The sequence below is a fragment of the Felis catus genome, chromosome A1 (assembly GCF_018350175.1).
Source record: "Felis catus isolate Fca126 chromosome A1, F.catus_Fca126_mat1.0, whole genome shotgun sequence".
Classification (NCBI taxonomy): domain Eukaryota; kingdom Metazoa; phylum Chordata; class Mammalia; order Carnivora; family Felidae; genus Felis; species Felis catus.
In genome coordinates, this window is record NC_058368.1 from 90,346,952 (window position 1) to 90,365,944 (window position 18,993).

General features: G+C 47.8%; 1 protein-coding gene across 2 annotated transcripts in view; it reads left to right on the forward strand.

The window, feature by feature from the left end:
* TBC1D9B (TBC1 domain family member 9B) overlaps positions 1-18,993 on the forward strand; it is a 47,216-nt gene that overhangs the window by 9,019 nt on the left and 19,204 nt on the right. For both annotated transcript variants that reach the window (XM_023254017.2, XM_023254018.2), the window contains exons 3-7: positions 371-489; positions 3,228-3,456; positions 4,348-4,606; positions 5,683-5,890; positions 8,789-9,001. In XM_023254017.2, coding sequence (XP_023109785.2) covers positions 371-489; positions 3,228-3,456; positions 4,348-4,606; positions 5,683-5,890; positions 8,789-9,001 — 1,028 coding nt within the window. The remainder of the gene's footprint in view (positions 1-370; positions 490-3,227; positions 3,457-4,347; positions 4,607-5,682; positions 5,891-8,788; positions 9,002-18,993) is intronic.

Below are 18,993 nucleotides of genomic sequence, written 5' to 3' on the forward strand. Positions count from 1 at the left end.
TTGTGGTTTTTTTAATGTTTATTTAATTTTGAGAGAGAGACAGAGTGAGGACAGGGGAAGGGCAGAGAGAGAGGGAGACACAGAATCCAAAGCAGGCTTCAGTCTCTGAGCTGTCAACCCAGAGCCTAATGTGGGGCTCGAACTCACGACCCACGAGATCATGACTTAAGCCAAAGTCAGGCACTTAACTGACTGAGCCACCCAGGCACCCTTGTACGTAAAGTTTAAGTAGGAAAAGAGTTAGCGGCCTGAAGATTGGAGTCTTTTGGATATAGCAAATTAGGTCATCTGTTTTAGTCTCTGAATTTATGGTTAAGGCCTGGTGATTTTATTGATTTTCCTCTTTTTTACTCCACCAAACCTTCCCTAGGTTCTTCCCGCAAAGAGATCACAAAGCACTGGGAATGGCTGGAAAATAACTTACTCCAGACGCTGTCCATCTTTGACAATGAGGAAGATATCACCACCTTCGTCAAGGGCAAGATACACGTAAGGTTCAACTTCCACCACTGGCTCCTGCTCCTGCTCTGGGCTGGCAGGTTCACCTGTATCATCTTATTTAACCTCCAAACAGTGTGGTTAGGTTTTACTTCCATTTACTAGAAATGGAAGGCAGTGTTCACTCCCGTTCTCTCAGTCTTGAAAGGGGCATTTGAACTTGCCACACAGGTCCCTGCTTCTCCTGGCCAGCTGCAGGAGTCTGACCAAGCTTAGCTGGGAGTTTCCATTCCCCACAAAGGAGCAGCTCTCATGGCCAATGCCTTGGCCACCGTAACAGGAAGAAGATGGAAGTGATAGAATAGTTGGAGGCATGTCTCATTTACAAAATGAACACTACTTAAAAATGTGTGCACCCTCTGACCCAGTGATTCCCTTCCTTGGAATTTACCATATGGTGTCGTCATACATGCAGAATAACACATACTCTGCAGCACTGTCAGCAGAAAGACTGGAAACGGCACCTTCCAGCCTATGGTAGGAGGGGAAGCAGCTGCTATCTGTTCTGCAAAATGAGAGCGGTACTTCTTGCTAGCGTAGCATTTATGGAGTACCGTACTGAGCGCTTTATGTCAGGGGACTGGTTAGGTCATATATGTTATACTTAGTGGAATATGCATAAAAACTGATGCAATGATAGTTGGGTTGTTTCCTCTTCCAGGGGGACAGTTAACACTGTAAGGAACATCTACCTAAGTGCATCCTCATGTGTGTCTTCTTTTTGTTCAGTTATTTTGCCTTCAGTTAGATTTCTTGGGGGTTCTTACTGAGTCAAAGTTTCGCGGTGCATAGTTGCTTTGAGCAGGCCCTGTGACTTCTTTATGCCAGAACTTTCCAGACCTGGGCAGATGACACCAATAGTTCCTCGGCTCTTCCCCGTGTGCTTTGGGGTTCAGAGTAAGACCTGCATTGCCTTTCTAGCTGCACGAAGAAAGGCAAGGAGGGCAGAGGCAAGTCTCTATTCTAATGAGCAAGCTGGGCAATAATAATAATAATAATAATAATAATGACTGGCTCAGTCGGTAGAGCACCCGACTCTTGATCCCTTGGGGATGTGAGTTCAAGCTCTACATTGTGAGTGGAGCTTAACTTAATAATAATAACGGAGGCACCTGGGTGGCTCTTGTTGGCTAAGTGTCCAGCTCTTGGTTTCATCTCAGATCATGATCTCTCAGCTTCGTGGGTTTGAGCCCTGTATTGGACTCTGTGCTGGCAGTGCAGAGCCTGCTTGGGATTCTCTCTCTCCCTCCCTGTCTCTCTGCCCCTTCCCAACTCATGCTATCTCTGTATCTCTCAAAAGTAACTAAATAAGCTTAAAAATAAGAATATTGATGATGATGAAGCAGCAACATTATTAAATGTTTCCTCCATGCCAGACCCAAACAAACTAACCAACAAAACGGAACAAAATTTCTCAATGACTCATGGGTTAAAGAAGAAATGCATATTAAAAAATATTTAGAACTCGGGTGCCTGGGTGGCTCAGCCAATTAAGCATCAGATTCTTCATCTCAGCTCAGGTCTTGATCTCAGAGTGGTGAGTTCAGGCCCCCACACTGGACTTCACACTGGGTATGGAGCCTACTTAAGAAATTTTTTAAAAAAGAAAATACTTAGAACTGAATGATTGTCAAAATACTACTGCATATCCGAATTTGTGGACTGCAGCAAAAACAGTACACAGAACATCTGAAGCCTTAAATCTTATGAGAAGAAAAAGAAAAGGTGGAAACTAATGAGCCAGGCATCCAGTTCAGTAAGTTAGCATTTCTGACTCCAGAAATCAGGAAATTTGAAGGAAATCACAAAGGGCAGAAGTTAACTGCATAGGAAACAAAGGAACAATGCAGAAAGGCAACACTTCCTGAAAACCAGCTAAGACATAAACCTGTGGCAAAAGGGATCCAGGACCAAAGCTAGAAACCTCAAATAAGCAATGAAAAGAATGAAATATGAGAACCATCTATAAAAAAGCAGAGTTGGTTTTTTTTATTTTTTGTAATGTTTATTTTTAAGAGAGAGACAGCACGAGTAGGGGAGCAGCACACACACACACACACACACAATCTAAAGCAGGCTCTAGGCTCTGAGCTGTCAGCACAGAGCCCAATGCAGTCTTGAACTCACAAATCATGAGGTCATGACCTGAGCCAAAATTGGACAGACACTCAACCGACTAAGCCATCCAGGTGCCCCTAAAAAAGCAGAGTTTTAAAAAGGAGAGAGAAATGCCCTAAAAAACTTTAAGCCAACCAATTCAGGAGTTTAAGGGTGTCTGGGTAGCTCAGTCAGTTGACCGTCTGACTCTTGGTTTCAGCTTAGGTCATGATCCCAGGGTCATGGGATTGAGCCCCCCGGCCCCCCCATATCGGGCTCTGCACTGACAGCACCAAGCCTGCTTGGGATTCTCCCCCTCCCTGTTCCTGTGCACGTGCACACATGTGCACGCTCTCTCTCTCTCTCAAAAAATAAAAAAAGAAGAAGAGATGTTTATTTTTAAAGTCACTACTTCAAGCCAGCCATGCTAGAAGTATTATTCGCTCAGGGAGTTGAGGGCATCTGCCTGGGGTCTGTCTGTCCAACCGTGTGCCCCAGCCTTGCCCACTGGGCCTCCCATGCTTGTGGCCCTGGGGCCAGTGAACAAGAGTCCTGGGTCCCACTGCCTGGGTTTCCTGGGGCCACAGAAACCCCTGGGCAGGCCAGGAGTCAGTTCCCTTGTCCTCCTCCAGGGCATCATCGCAGAAGAGAACAAGAATCTGCAGCCCCAGGGAGACGAGGACCCCGGAAAGTTCAAGGAGGCCGAGCTGAAGATGCGGAAGCAGTTTGGGATGCCGGAGGGGGAGAAGTTGGTCAACTACTACTCCTGCAGCTACTGGAAAGGTCGCGTGCCCCGGCAGGGCTGGCTCTACCTGACCGTCAACCACCTGTGCTTCTACTCGTTCCTGCTGGGGAAGGAAGGTAAGTGTGGCAGGCAGGCCCGTCATCCTCAGCTTCTCTCCCCACTGCCTCTCCACCCCAGAAAACTCACCACCTCTCCAGATCTCTCGGGTTCCTGAGTGCCTTCCTTCCTCTCGGCCCCCAGATACTCTGTCCCCACACACACACCAGAGGATCTCCCCGAAACCCAGTGCACCTGACTGGCTTTCGGTAGGGAGGCCCAGACTCGAGCTAGGTCTGCACCTGGCTCTTGGGGGCTCCCCATCCCACCTCCATCCATCGACGTGGTTCCTCACAGAGTGACTGCACGGGGGCTCCCTTCTCTCCTTTAAGTGGAATATCCAAGGGCACCTGCCATCCCTGAGTGGCTCTGGGTTATGGAGTGCCTTGTTGCTGCAGGACCCTCCCTGCCTCCGGACACAAGGCTGGCGCCCTCTGCTGCTACATCACCCCAGGAAAGAGCTCCCAGGGCTTCAGCCTTCCTGAGCCCAGCAAGGCTTTGTCCCACCAGGCACACATCTGACACACCCTTCCACCTGCCCTTCTTCCCTCTCCACCCCGCCCCTCCCACCTCCTCACCAGGCAGGGGTCAACGTCCCCTCTGTCAGCGCACTCCCACTAGGTGGGCTTCTCTGGACCAGGGTCTCAGCTCACTTCCCATGTTCATCTGTGTTACCCTTCAATCATTTGTGGGACACATAGTCACCCCAGATATTCTTGGGGCCGGTCCCTCCATGTGGATCACATGTCCCAGCACAACCAGGCTCAGGCATAGGGGACACACAGTCAGTGATTCCCTCGGGGACACACAGTCAGTGATTCCCTGGGGAGCGGCTGTCCCAGTGGGTGCACGTGCTGCCCAGCCCTCCGGCCCGTCTGACCCACTGGTGTATCTGTCCTGCGGGCATGCAGTGAGCCTGGTGGTGCAATGGGTAGACGTCACAAGGCTGGAGAAGAATGCCACACTGCTCTTCCCCGAGAGCATCCGTGTGGACACCCGGGACCAGGAGCTCTTCTTTTCCATGTTCCTGAACATCGGTGAGACCTTCAAGCTCATGGAGCAGCTGGCCAACCTGGCCATGCGGCAGCTGCTGGACAGTGAGGGCTTCCTGGAGGACAAGGCACTGCCCCGGCCTTCCCGGCCACACAGGAACATCTCGGCTCTGAAGCGGTGAGTGGCCCTCTGGGGTGGGAGGGACCCGCCCCCCTCTCGGGGTGTATTTGGGACAGGAGGACACCATGAGGTCCACAGAGGTGCCATCCAAAAATAGCTACTACTAACCACAAAGAGTTACTTCTCAAAGCCCTGTGAGGTGGAGGGGCTCATATGCTGGCGATTGGTAGACAGTAATGATGGCTGGCCCTCCTCCCCGGAGCACTACCGTTGTGTTCCTCAATTGTAGCTGCAAACCCGCACGACTGGCCGGGAGCTCAAGGGTTCCCGGATTCATACCCGTGTACCAAGACCTCATCCCCGCCTGGCTGTTTCCTGGGTTGCCCCCAGAGACCATGGCCTTGGCCCAGACCGTGAGGTACACCTTCAGGACCAGCATGTCCATCCAAGGATGTCACTCTCCATATGTGAGTGATGGGGTTGCTGCTGGAACCTTCCAGAAAGGAAACAAGCAGGGCCAGAACTTGACACTGTCCATCAGGGTATGCCTGCCAGGCCTTGCTCAGGCTGCTGGCAGGCCCCTCTCCCCCGGGGGGCTGAGGAGAAAGATATTTCCAAGGAAAGAGCCACCAAAGGGGCCAGGACCAGGGTGCCAGGCGGCCACTTCACATGGCCATCAGATAAGTGAGCATACCCTTGCAATCATCAACAGGGCATCTTGGGGAGTCCTCCTCTGGGTGTTTGGGTGGGGCTGGGTGTTCCCTGGCAGAAGTAACAGCCTTGGGGCAGAGGCATGCAGGGCAGGTGTGGGGAACCCCCGGGCACTGGGGCCCTGTCCATCCTCAGCACTGAGCAAGCAACGTGTGAAGCCCTGTCAAGCTGTGGGTGTCCTCCAGAGCCCTTGCGGCCCAAAGGCACACTGTTTGCTGCATACATGTCCTCTGCTGGTCATGCAGATGTCTCCCGTAGTACATGGCCATCTGCTGTGTGTGTTTTATTGAATTCCAAGGTCCCTGGGGCATGACCCCAAAGAGCCCAATCCCGTGTGGAAACCAAGGCTCTGAGGTCCCCTTGCGGGCATATTGTGTCCTCACTCTTATCTCCTTTCCTCCCACCCCACCTTGGTTTCCCAGAGACCTGGATGCCCGAGCCAAGAACGAGTGCTACCGGGCCACGTTCCGGCTGCCCAGGGACGAGCGCCTGGATGGCCACACAGGCTGTACGCTGTGGACCCCGTTCAACAAACTGCACATCCCTGGCCAGATGTTCATCTCCAGCAACTACATCTGCTTTGCTAGCAAAGAGGAGGACGCATGCCACCTCATCATACCCCTCCGGGAGGTGAGCCCCCAGTGCCATGCCAGCTCCACGACATCTGGTGGCGGGCCTGCGGAGGGTACAGAGCAAGTCAGCAACTTCCCTGAGCCCCTGCACTGGGGCCAGGCCCCTCCAGCTGCCAGGTTCCCTCAGGGATCCCCTTGACTGCTGGGGAGCAGGGTGGGGTTTGGCATGCCAGAAGCACTCACACTGGGACATGAGGTAACTTCAGGAAAGTCCTGTGCCTCTCCAGTCAAATCCCAGTGGTGTCCAGCAGGTGAGTGTCCCCAAGTCCTGCCTTCCTGGCCCTGCAGTTGGACTTGAGCAAAGTCCTGTCTTGGCTGGGCTTGGAGGACTCTGGACCCTCACCAGCCCCACCATGTCACTCTTGGAGGCCATCTCACTGTTCCTCTCCCAACACTTGCCTTGGCTGTGACTCTGGCTCCAGCAGGGCTGGAAGTCCACTGTCACCTGTCAGGGATGGGGGCAGCTCTCACCTGTCACAGATAAGGGTCAGCTTTCACCTTTCAGGGACAGGACAGCTCTCACCTGTCGGAAGTGTTTTTTCTCAGGTCTCTTAGGCTTCCACAGGGACCTTGAAGGCAAGGCCATTTGTTCTGTGCTGCTGTGAAGGGTGTAGAAAGTGAGGGAGAGGGCCTCTGCCCAGATGGAAAGCACTGACCCCACAGTCACAGCAGGTTCCCAGGCCTCCTCTTCCTCATGGCCCAGCAGAACAGGCGGGCTGTTCAACTCTATGAAGCCCAGTAAGGTTCTTCAGTTATAACCCAAATCACAGTATCTTGATTTTATTAAAAACCCAGAACAGTGACACCTCCCTGCATTTGTACAACGCACTCAAACTGTAGGTGCAGCTATGAGCAGGGGTGGGGGGTTCTATGTGCTGCCTCGTTTCTCCAAGGGAAGTCAGAGGCAAAGGACTCAAAAGAGCCACAGACCCAGAAGCTCAAGGCTCAGGTAGCCCCTAACCCCATGTTCCCTTTTTGCACTGGGCCCGTGAGTCTATCCTGGGCGCTGTGCTGACCTGGCCCTGAGACCTAGGGTGGGTGCAGAGGTCTCCTTAGGCCTCAGCTCTATTTCTCCTGATGATCCTACCTTTTTTTTCTTTTTTAAGTTTTACTTTTTATTTTGAAAGAGAGAAACAGAATCCCAAGCAAGTTCCACTCTGTCAGTACAGAGCCTGAGGTGGGCCTCAAACTCATGAGCTATGAAATCATGACCTGAGCCGAAACTGAGAATTGGTCTATTAACTGAGCCACCCAGACACCCCTGATCCTGCCATTTCTGATGGCAGAGAGCTCTGGCTGAGGCGGGGGCAGACTGTCTGGGGCTCTTGGGATGGGACTGGCCCCGCAGCTAGTCTGGACAGACCCGGCCTAGTGCTGATGATCCTCCTTGCACCCACCAGGGCACTTCACAGGGCCTTCCACTCAGAGCATGCTGTGTGCCCACACCCAGTAGGCTCTTGACTCTGCACCCACCCTCCAAACATGCTCTTCCTATTGCAGCCTTGGGAAGCAGCATTCCGTCCGTCCGTCCGTCCGTCTGCTCAGCTCAGAAGCAGGAGCCGTCCTTGCTCCTGACCTGGCCTTGTTCCCGCATCCCAACCATAACACGTCCCTTCCTCTCCACAGCCACCTCCTCAGGAGGGTGCTGCCTGCACTGAACCCCATTAGTCCCCTCCTCCCACAGCATGTCAGTGCCCTGCCCCGGCTTGTCCAGCATCTCCTGTGATTAGAAGAGTCCCCAGCTGCCTGCTGTGACCTGTGTACCTTTAGTGAACCATTCACTCCTTTTTAGGTCTTAGCTTACATGCATGCAGATGTGCTCACACACACAAACACACACTCATATGCATCTGCACACATACTTATCCACATATACACACACCATACACACACCCACATGCATCTGCACATATACCACACACACGCACACGCTCACACACATCTTGCACGCATGTAGATACATGTACACATTACCACCCCTATATGCATTCATGCACATACCTACACATACTACATACATACATAAATACACACCATAACACATGTGTGCACTCCTACACGTACATTTGCACACATACATACACATGCACACATAATACACACTCACACATCCCTCTCGTCCTCACTCTTGCCCCAGCTTCTCCAGCCTTTCCTCGTTTGTCAAGCTGGTCCCATCCCTTCCTCAGGGTGTTCGCTGGGAATTCTGCCCTGATGTCTGCCCCAGTTCCTCCCCTGGCTCTACCAGTTCTCAACCTCAGTTGCTACCTCCCTGTACCTCCCTGGAGGTGCCTTCGGCATGAAGCAGCCTGATGGAGTCCTAGCTCACCCTTTGGTCCCTACTCACCTGTGAGAACTATGCTTCACCTACATGTCCATAGTCCAGCCCCTGGGCTGCAGGCTCTGCAGAGGCATCCCTTCAAAGTCCTTTTTGCACCTTCCACACCTGTGATGCTCTGTCCACACGCCTCAAGGTCAGAGCTGGACCCAGGACACACTGTCAGCAAGTGCAAGCAGGGCCACTCACTGTGCTTTAGAGTAAGAGAGTAACCGGACATCTTTGGGAAATCAAATGGACCAGCAGCTGGGCTGAGCACCTTTCATTCTGCATCATCATTCTCATGACAGCCCTGCAAGGCTGATATGCTCGCGTCTGCATCAACTGGGGGAAACAAGGCTTAGATGTGCATGTAACTTGCTCAGAGTCACATGTTAGCAAGCAGCAGAGTCCACATATGGATGCAGTGGGGCCCAGAGAGTTCCCCTGACCCCTCACAGCGCCCTGGCCAGGAGAGAACTATGTGAGGCCGCTGTGTCTCAGACGTACAAAACTTCAGCTTTCTGTCCCAAGAGACAGATGCCTAATAGGTTGGGGTTGTTTTTTTTTTTGCCTTCTCAGGTGACTATTGTTGAAAAAGCTGACAGCTCCAGTGTCCTGCCCAGTCCTCTGTCCATTAGCACCAAGAGCAAAATGACCTTCTTGTTCGCCAACCTGAAAGACCGTGATTTTTTAGTTCAGAGGATCTCTGACTTCCTCCAGAAGATGCCATCCAAGCAGCCGGGCGGCAGTGGAGTGGGAAGAAAAGCCAGCACCGTGGAGCCGGCCCCAGAGGTAAGAGGGCCCCTTGGGAGCCGTGAGGTGGGGATCGGGGCCAGGGCCAGGGCCTCCATGCTGGAGTCTGATCTTATGGTGCCTGTTGTGGCCTCAGGTGGGGAGGGCACCCTCTGGGTGCAGGATGGAGAGCCTAATCTAGCACCCATCCCGGTATCCCAGCCACACACTGCCTGACCTCACAGGCCTCTCTGCACCCCACCACACCCCCCAGTCCTCTGAGCCTCACCTGTCTGCGCCAAGTCCCATTCCACATAAGAAACCTTCCCTGGCTTGACCAGCCAACCTCATTTCCATCTGTGAGGAACTTTTGCTACACTATCAAGGCCTATCCAGCATGGGTTTATTTACTGGTATTTCTTCTGTCAGTCTTTCAGGGATTTTTACAGGGAGAGACCTCCTTTTCATCTGTTTTTATTTTTTTAAGTTTATTTATTTTGAGAGAGATTGCGAGTGGGGGAGAGGCAGAGAGTGGGGGAAAGAGAGAATCCCAAGCAGGTGCCATGCTGTCAGCACAGAGCATGATGTGGGGCTCAAACTCACAAACCATGAGATCATGACCTGAGCCAAAATCAAGAGTCAGGTGCTTAACCAACTGAGCCACCCAGGTGCCCAAGGCCTCCTTTTTAATTTTTTTTTTTTCAACATTTATTTATTTTTGGGACAGAGAGAAACAGAGCATGAACGGGGGAGGGGCAGAGAGAGAGGGAGACACAGAATCGGAAACAGGCTCCAGGCTCTGAGCCATCAGCCCAGAGCCTGACGCGGGGCTCGAACTCACGGACCGCGAGATCGTGACCTGGCTGAAGTCGGACACTTAACCGACTGCGCCACCCAGGCGCCCCCAAGGCCTCCTTTTTAAAGACTTACCTTCAATATCATTATTACACCAACAAAATTAACAATAATTCCTTAATATCAAAGACAGTTGAGGGGCACCTGAGTTGCTCAGTTGGTTGAGTGTCCCAACTTCGGCTCAGGTCATGATCTCACGGTCCGTGGGGTCAGGCCCCATATCAGGCTCACTGCTGTCAGTGCAGAGCCTGCTTCGGATCCTCTGTCCCTGTCTCTCTCTCTCTCTGGCACTCTCTTGAAAATAAATAAACATAAAAAAAAAACAAAGACAGTTGAACCTTGAACAATGCAAAGGTTAGGGACATCGACCCCTCACACAGTCAGAAATCCACGTATAACCTTTGACTCCTCAAACACTTAACTACTAACAGCCTATTGTTGACTGGATGCCTTACAAATAACATAAACAGTTGATTAACATATGCTTTGTATGTTATCTATATATGTATTATATACTGTATTTTTACAATAACGTAAGAGAAAAGAAAGTGTCATTAAGATCATAAGGAGGGGCACCTGGCTGGCCCAGTTGTTGGAGCATGCAATTTGATCTCAGGGTTGTGAGTTTGAGCCCCACGTTGGGATAGAGATTATTTAAAAGTAAAACCTTTTAAAAAAAAAAAAAGAGGAAGATGAAGAGGATCATAAGGAAAGGAGAATACATTTACAATACTGTATTTATCCAAAAGATCCATGTGTGAGTGAGGCCGTGCAGTTGGAACTCGTGTTGCTCAGTGGTCAACTGCATTTGTATTCACGTTTCCCCAAACTTTTTACTATTCGATCGTTTGCGTTGAAGTACAGATAGGTCACATGCGATCAATTGATACGTCTCTTAAATTCCTTTTTATCTGTAGACTTCTGCTCTCTCATTTTTCTTGCAGTGTTTTGTTGAAGGAATTGGGTCATTTGTGCTTTTCCTGATGTGTCCCTTTGTCCCCTATTTTCTGTCAGTTGGTAGTTGGATAGTGAGATCCAGATCAGATTCAGGTTCAGTTGTTTGTGTGTTTAGGGGGCAGATCTACTTGTACGTGGGGTGATTGAGGAGCTACATACTTCCACCAAGAGCTATATTAATACCTGGTCATTGTGTTATGTGCCATTATCAGTCACTGTTGAGCCCTGTATAGATCTGGTAACTCATCAGGGATTGCAAGATGGTGGCACTCTACTACTACCATTGCTTCTGTTTATTAGCTGGAATACTTCCATATTGAGAGGAGCCCCCTCATCAACTACCTAGTTACCTGAGGCACAGTTCGCATAGGAAAGGCAGAGTAAACCTTGCAGCCTTCCTTTTTTTTATTCACCAGTTTTTCAAATGATGAGTCAGTTCCCTAGCATCCTCCAGATGTGATCATGTCATTTGTTAAGTCTATTTTGTAGTGTAATTATGAACTTACAGATTTGGGCGCCTTGATATGTTTCAATCCATGACAGTTATTATCCTTAGTCCATCTGTGACCAGAGAGAGCCCACTGAGGTTCACATTTGCGCCCTTTTGACACAACCCTGGTCATTTTTGCCTGCTTCCTGGTATGACAAGATGTGTGTGCTGTGGGTCAATCTGAGTTTGTGAAAACACTTCAAGACTAGAAGAGTCCATATAAAAATCCACATATTTGGCTTCTCTGGAAAAATCTGCGGCCCTGGTGTGACAGCGCTCACATTCCCACCAGGTGGCATTGGAGCCAAGAGGTAGCACATGGCCTTCAGCTCCCTAGAGCCCCCACCTGGTCTGGCCCACAGAGACCTTTAAATTTTCCACCCCTGTAATCAATGCTCAGTAAGTTATTAAGCAGGTAAGGAATGGATGGGAAGGGGCCAGACAGAACCTGTTCATTAGAAACATTCAGAAAGGTTTCTTAGAGGAAGTTGGGCTTGATCTGGGATTTCAAGGGAAGAGTAAGTTTAGGTTGAGTGGAAAGGGACATGAGCAAGCATGTTGAGCTGCCTTCATGAGGCCCAGCACCACAAAGGACAGGGCTGCCGGGCCAGAGTAAGCACAGGCCCCTGGCCCCTTCTAAATGGTCATCATTCACCCAACACATTTTTATTGCATTTCCATCAGGTGCCAGGTGCTATTCTATGCACTGGGAATAGAGCAGTGAACAGATTAGACAGAGTTCATATTCTAGTGAGAGAAACAGACAATAAGCAAACAAAGGAGGGGCTCCAATCACATGGCATTTAAGCAGAAGCTTAAAAGAAGGGAACAAGCCATGAAGTATCTGGGGAAAGAGTGTTGGAGGCAGAGGACATAGCAGGTGCAAAGACCCGGAAGTGGGATTGAGCTTGGCACAGGCTACAGAGACAAGCGAAGACCAGTGTGGAAAGTGAGGTTAGAGAGGAGGCAGGAAGCCAGAGCATGGAAGCCTGTAGACCTTGTAAGCACGTTAGCATTGACTCAGTAATACAGGAAGCTGTCAGCACGTTCTGACCAGAGGAGCGACACAATCTGTGCATGCTTTCACAGAACTACTGTGGCGCCTTGTGTTGGGAACAGGTTAGAGGTGCAGCTCCTCAGTACAGAAGCCACACGTGGCTCTTGAGCCCTTAAAATGCGGCTAGTCCAAATCCAAATGTGCCATGAGCATAAACTAGACACCAGAGGTTGAAGATTTGCAATGAAAAGAGATCTCAGTAACCTTTTCTATGAATTCTGTGTTGGAATAATCATATATTGGCTATATTGGATCAAATAAAATATGTTGCTAACACTTATCTCACCAATTTCTCTCACGCTTTTTAATATGGCTCCTAGACTGTGTTAAATTACCCACACTGCTCTCATTCTGTGTCTCCTGGACAGTGCTGGACTAGAGAGTGGCGAAAACAGAAGCGGAGTTGGAAAGCTGTTACAGTAGTCAGGACGTGGGACAATAGAGCCATGGTCGAGGGAGGTAGCAGTGGAGCTGGTAAGAGGTGGTCAAATTCAGGGTGTACTTTTTTGTTTTTCAATTGTGGTAAAAGACACATCACCTAAAAATCACCATGTTAACCATTTTTAAAAAAAATTTTTTAATGTTTATTTTTGAGAGAGAGAGCACAAGCCGGGGAGGGGCAGAGAGAGAGGGAGACACAGAATCCAAAGCAAACTCCAGACTCCAAGCTGTCCACACAGAGCCTGACATGGGGCTTGAACTTGTGAACTGTGAGATCATGACCTGAGCCAAAGTTGGCCACTTAACCGACTGAGCCACCCTGGCACCCCTTACCCATTTTTTTAAGTTTATTTATTTATTTTGAGAGAGACAAAGATAGTGTGAGTGGGGGAGGGGCAGAGAGAGGGGGAGACAAAGAATCCCAATCAGGCTCCAAGCTGTCACTGCAGAACCTGACTTGGGGCTTGAACTCACGAACTGTGAGATCATGACCTGAGCTGAAGTTGGACGTTTAACTGATTGAAACACCCAGGCACCCCACCATCTTAACCATTTTTAAGTGTACAGTTCAGTGGTGTGAAGTACATTCACATCTTGTGTAACCATCACCACCACCCCCATCTGTCCATCAACTCTTTCCGTCTTGCAGAACTGAAACACTCACTCCCTATCCCCCTTCCCTGCCACCTCTGGGAACCACCACTCCCCTTTCTGTTCCTACAAACTTGACTGCCCAAGGTGCGTCTTATAAGAGTTCCTTTTGTGACTGGCTGATCTTATTAATATAATGTCCTCAAGGTTCATCCTCATGGTAGCACATGTCAGAATTTCCTTCCTCTTTAAGGCTGAATAATATCCCATTGTATTTTATACCATGGTTGCTTAGCCATTCATCTTTTGATGGACACTTGGTTTCCTTCCACCCTTTGGCTATTGTGTAATGCTGCTGTGAATGTGGGTGTGCAAATATTTCTTCAAGACCCTGCTTTCAGTTCATACGGATATACCCAGAAGTTGAATTGCTGGGAAGAAGTCAATGGGTAATTCAGTGTTTAATGTTTTGAGGACTTGCCATACCTTTTTCCACAATGACTCTACCATTTTACATTCCCACCAGCAATGCCCAAGGGCTCCAGTTTCTCCCCATCCATGCCAATGCTTGTTATTTTCTGAGTTTTCTAATGGATGTGAAGTGGTATCTCATTGAACTTTGGGTTTGCATTTCCCCAGTGATTAGTGATACCAAGCATCTTTTCATGTCTTACTGGCCATTTGTTTAGCCTCTATGAAAAATGTCTATTCAAGCCCTTCTTCACCTTTTTTAAAACTGGGTTGTTTGTAGTCAAGTTAGAGAAGTTATCTATATATTCTGCATATTGACCCATCAGATACATAATTTGCAAACATTTTCTCTCATTCCATGGGTTGTTTTCTCATTTTGATTATTATGCCTTTTGATACACAGAAGTTCTAAATTTTTATGTAGTCCAGTTTATCTATTTTTCATTTATTTCTTGCACTTTTGATGTCATATCCAAAAAATAATTGCCAATCCAATGTCATGAAGCTTTTTCTCTGTGTTTTGTTCTAAGAGTTTTTTGGCTTAGCTCTTGCATTTAGGTCTGTGCTCCAGTTTTTAGTGAATTTTCATGTATGGTGTGAGGTAAGGGTCCAGCTTCATCATTTTGCATGTGAATATCCAGTTCTCAGCACCATTTGCAATAAAAACTTAACCTGTTCCCCTTGAACAGTCTTGGCACCCTTGTCACACATCATTTGACCATATATTTGAGGGTTCAGTTCTGGGCTTTCAGTTCTGTTCCATTAATCTATATGTCTTTATGCCAGTACCACATTGTTTTAACTATTGCTTTATAGTAATTTTTTTAATGTTTATTTATTTTGAAAGAGAGGATGCAGAAGCAGAGCAAGCGGGAAAGAGAGGATCCCAAGCAGGCTCTGCACTGTCAACACAGAGCCTGACCCGAGGCTCCATCCCACAACTGTGAGATCATGACCTGAGCCGATATCAAGAGTCAGATGCTTAACCAACTGAGCTACCCAGGTGCCCCTGCTTATTAAGTAAATTTTTCAATCAGGAAGTATGAAACCTCCAACTTCATTTTCTTTGGCTATTGTTATGGCTTTTTGTGGTCCTGCCCTTGAGATTCCATATGAATTTTAGTAGATTTTTTTTTTCTGCATAAAAGTCATTGGGAGAGGGTGGCACCTGGGTGGCTCAGTCGGTTAAGCAGCCGACTTTGGCTCAGGTCATGATCTTGCGGTTTGTGGGTTTGAGCCCCACGTTGGGCTTTGTGCTGACAGCTCAGAGCCTGGAACCTGCTTCAGATTCTGTGTCTCTGTTGCTCTCTGCCCCTTCCCTGCTTGCGCTCTGTCTCTCTCTGTCTCTCAAAAAATGAATAAAAACCTTAAAAAAAATTAAAAATTAAAAAAAAAAAAGTCATTGGGGTTTTGATGAGGACTGCACTGAATCTGTAGATCACTTTGGGGAGTATTGACATCTTAATCTTATTTCCCCTAATCCATGACCACAAAATGTCTTTGTTTATTTTATGCCTTCTTTAATTTCTTTCAGCAAGATTTTGTAGTTTTCAGCCAACAAGTCTTTCACCTCCTTGACTAGGTTTATCCCTAAGCACTTTATTCTTTTCCATGTTGTCAGAAATGGAATTGTTTTCTTGATTTCCTTTTTGGATTGTTCAGTGTTTGTATATCACATACGTTTTGGAAGTAGATCTGAGGTTAAACTTTTGGGTTTGATACTGGGTATGGGAGAAAGAGGGGGGGGTTACAAAGAAATGATTCTGTAGCATTGACTGTGCAGCTTAGAGAATAAAGCCACCATTTAAGGACCTGGGGAAGATGCAGGAAGAGCAAAATTGGAAGAATTCAGTTTAGGGTGTATGAAGTGTGACGTCAAGCATAACGAACACTAAGAACGGACTACTGAAGAGAACAAACAGAGGTCATAGTGGCCTTGACGAGAGTTGCTCAGTGGAAAGACAGGAAGAAAAGCCTGACTGGAGTGGCCTTTAACTGGCACAAGGTGACGGGAGCAGGGTCACTTCTAAATCTTACCAAGTTTCCTCAGGAAAAGGCCCAGACCAACTTTAAGAGTGGAAGTTTTGTTTTCAACAAAAGCAGGTGGAAGGGTTAGCTACAAGTAGATGGGGTCAAACCACCAACGGTAGCATTATTCTAACTGGATATAGAGTCAGCAGCTGTGCTGAGGCAGTAAAGGATCTGAAACACCAATGATAACTCCCAAGAAGAAAGAGCCCTCCCTCAGACCTGGGACAGAGCAGGGCAGGAACCCAGGGGGTAAAACAGAGAGAAGCCTCTGACAGTAGCGGAGATGGATCAGGAAGTCCTAAAGGGAGAGGGCTCCACAGAGAGGTACAGCAGAAGATGGACCCCACTAACGGCTCAGTGCAGAAAGCTACCCGGACCCACATCTCCCTGACATGTATGACATCCTCCTGAAAGTGCAAAAGAATCTATATCATGAAAACGCATCAGAACAGTATCCCTCCAAGGCAGATGAAAACTGTACCCTAATATTTCAAAATGATCTAAAAAGAATTAGAGGGGCGCCTGGGTGGCTCAGTCGGTTAGGCGTCTGACTTTGGCTCAGGTCATGATCTCATGGTCCGTGAGTTCGAGCCCCACGTCAGGCTCTGCTGACAGCTCAGAGCCAGGAGCCCGTTTCAGATTCTTTGTCTCCCTCTGTCTCTGCCCCTCCCCTATTCATGCTCTGTCTCTCTCTGTCTCAAAAATAAATAAACGTTAAAAAAAATTTTTTTAAAGAATTAGAAATGACAGAAACTACTGAAGAATGGTATAAATAGAACTTTTAGAAAGCTCAGAAACAAAGTGACCAGTCAAAAGAAAAGAGAGTTGACAAGAGTCAGAAAAGAATTAGAAAAAAACTACAGAAATATTTCAGAAATAAGTGTCACATACAAAAAGACAGGGGCGCCTGGATGGCTCAGTTAAGTGTCTGACTCTTAAGCTCAGCTCAGGTCTTTTTTTTTTTTTTTTTTTTTTTTTTTTTCCAACGTTTATTTATTTTTGGGACAGAGAGAGACAGAGCATGAACGGGGGAGGGGCAGAGAGAGAGGGAGACACAGAATCGGAAACAGGCTCCAGGCTCCGAGCCATCAGCCCAGAGCCCGACGCGGGGCTCGAACTCACGGACCGCGAGATCGTGACCTGGCTGAAGTCGGACGCTTAACCGACTGCGCCACCCAGGCTCCCCACAGGTCTTGATCTTAGGGTCATGAGTTCAAGCCCTGCATCAGGCTCCATGCTGGGTGTGGAGCCTAGTTAAAAAAAAAAAGAAAGGAAGCATAAGAGACTCTTAAAAACTGAGAACAAACTGAGGGTTGATGGGGGGTGGGAGGGAGGGGTGGGTGGGTGATGGGTATTGAGGAGGGCACCTTTTGGGATGAGCACTGGGTGTTGTATGGAAACCAATTTGACAATAAATTTCATATATTGAAAAAATAAATAAATAAATAAAATTTAAAAAATAAAAAAGGAAGAAAAATAAGTATTGCACAAGGAGAACGCAACAATGAATAGATATCAAAGGATAAGGGAGGGTTGGGGGTCAGAGGAGGGCAAAACAAGTGAAGAAAGAGAAAAAAATAGTCAAAAGCCATAGTATAGAAGTCAGACAAAGAAGATCCAACTTATGTTTAATGTAGGTCCCTGGAACTGAAAACCAAAGAGCATAGATAAAATAACAACTGATAGAAACTACCAGTCACGAAAACTTTTCTGAGTATAAAAAGACTTGAACGTGCACAGTGGAAGGGCCTGTTGTACAACTGGGAAAACCAGTACAGAATAGCCAATAATTGTTACAGAACATGGTAAAAACTAAAGATTTGAGGGGCACGTGGGTGGCACAGTCAGTTAAGCTCCTGACTTTGGCTCAGGTCTTCGTGTCATGGCTCATGAGTTAAAGCCCTACGTCAGGCTCTGTGCAGACAGCTCAGAGCCTGGAGCCCGCTTCAGATTCTGTGTCTCCCCCTCTCTCTGCTGTTACCCTGTGCTCTCTCTCTCTCTCTCAAAAATAAATAAACATTAATAAAAAATAAAGATTTGAAAAAATTGGGAGGACAACCAATCCAAAAAAGACCAAGTCATTTATGAAAGAATAAAATCAGACTGGGATCAGACTTTTATTTCTTTTTTTTTTTTAATTTTTTTTTCAACGTTTATTTATTTTGGGGACAGAGAGAGACAGAGCATGAACGGGGGAGGGGCAGAGAGAGAGGGAGACACAGAATCAGAAACAGGCTCCAGGCTCTGAGCCATCATCCCAGAGCCTGACACGGGGCTCGAACTCACGGACCGCCAGATTGTGACCTGGCTGAAGTTGGACACTTAACCGACTGCGCCACCCAGGCGCCCCTCTTTTTTTAATGTTTATCTATTTATTTTGAGAGAAAGAAAAAGAGCGTGAGCGGTGGGCAGTGGCAGAAAGAGAGAAAGAGAGAGAGAGAGAGAGAGAGAATCCCAAGCAGGCTTCTCACTCTCAGTGCAGAGCATGATGCAGGGCTTGATCTCACGAACCATAAAATCATGACCTGAGCCAAAATCAAAAGTCAGAAGGATGCTTAACTGACTGAGCCACCCAGGTGCCCCTGGGATCAGACTTTCAGATAACATTTTATACAAACAGTAACACCTCTAAGATATACAATTTTTAATAAAAATTATGCCTCACAGATTTTCTATCTGGCAAACTGAGGTTCAGGCAGTAAGTAAAGAATATGTAGGAATTTAAAAAATATACCAGCTCTTGAAGAATCTAATTAAGAACAATGTTCAGACAACCCAGAGACGTTTGGAGAAGCTTTGACTGAAGGTCTGGTGGGCACGTTGAATGTATTTGTAGAAACCAGACTAGCAAATGAGAATGAAATTGACAGACACTGTGTACATTTTCTATGCTCTGACAAGAAACAGTACAATGAAAACATGAGGTAAGAAGGCCTGGAAAGTAGAAAAAGCTCATTGCTTGCCTCGTTAACTAAGAGTGAAAGTAAATCACTGTATGTTGGCAGTGAAAGAGAGGAGGGAGGGGAGGAAAGGGTTACTCACTAATTTCAGTATTGCCCATAGCAGGGAGTCAACAGGGTCTAGAAAGAAAGGACCAGGGTACTAGATAAAGATATTATTATAAAGGTGGGTATTAGAACATAAAGGCACACTTTCTAG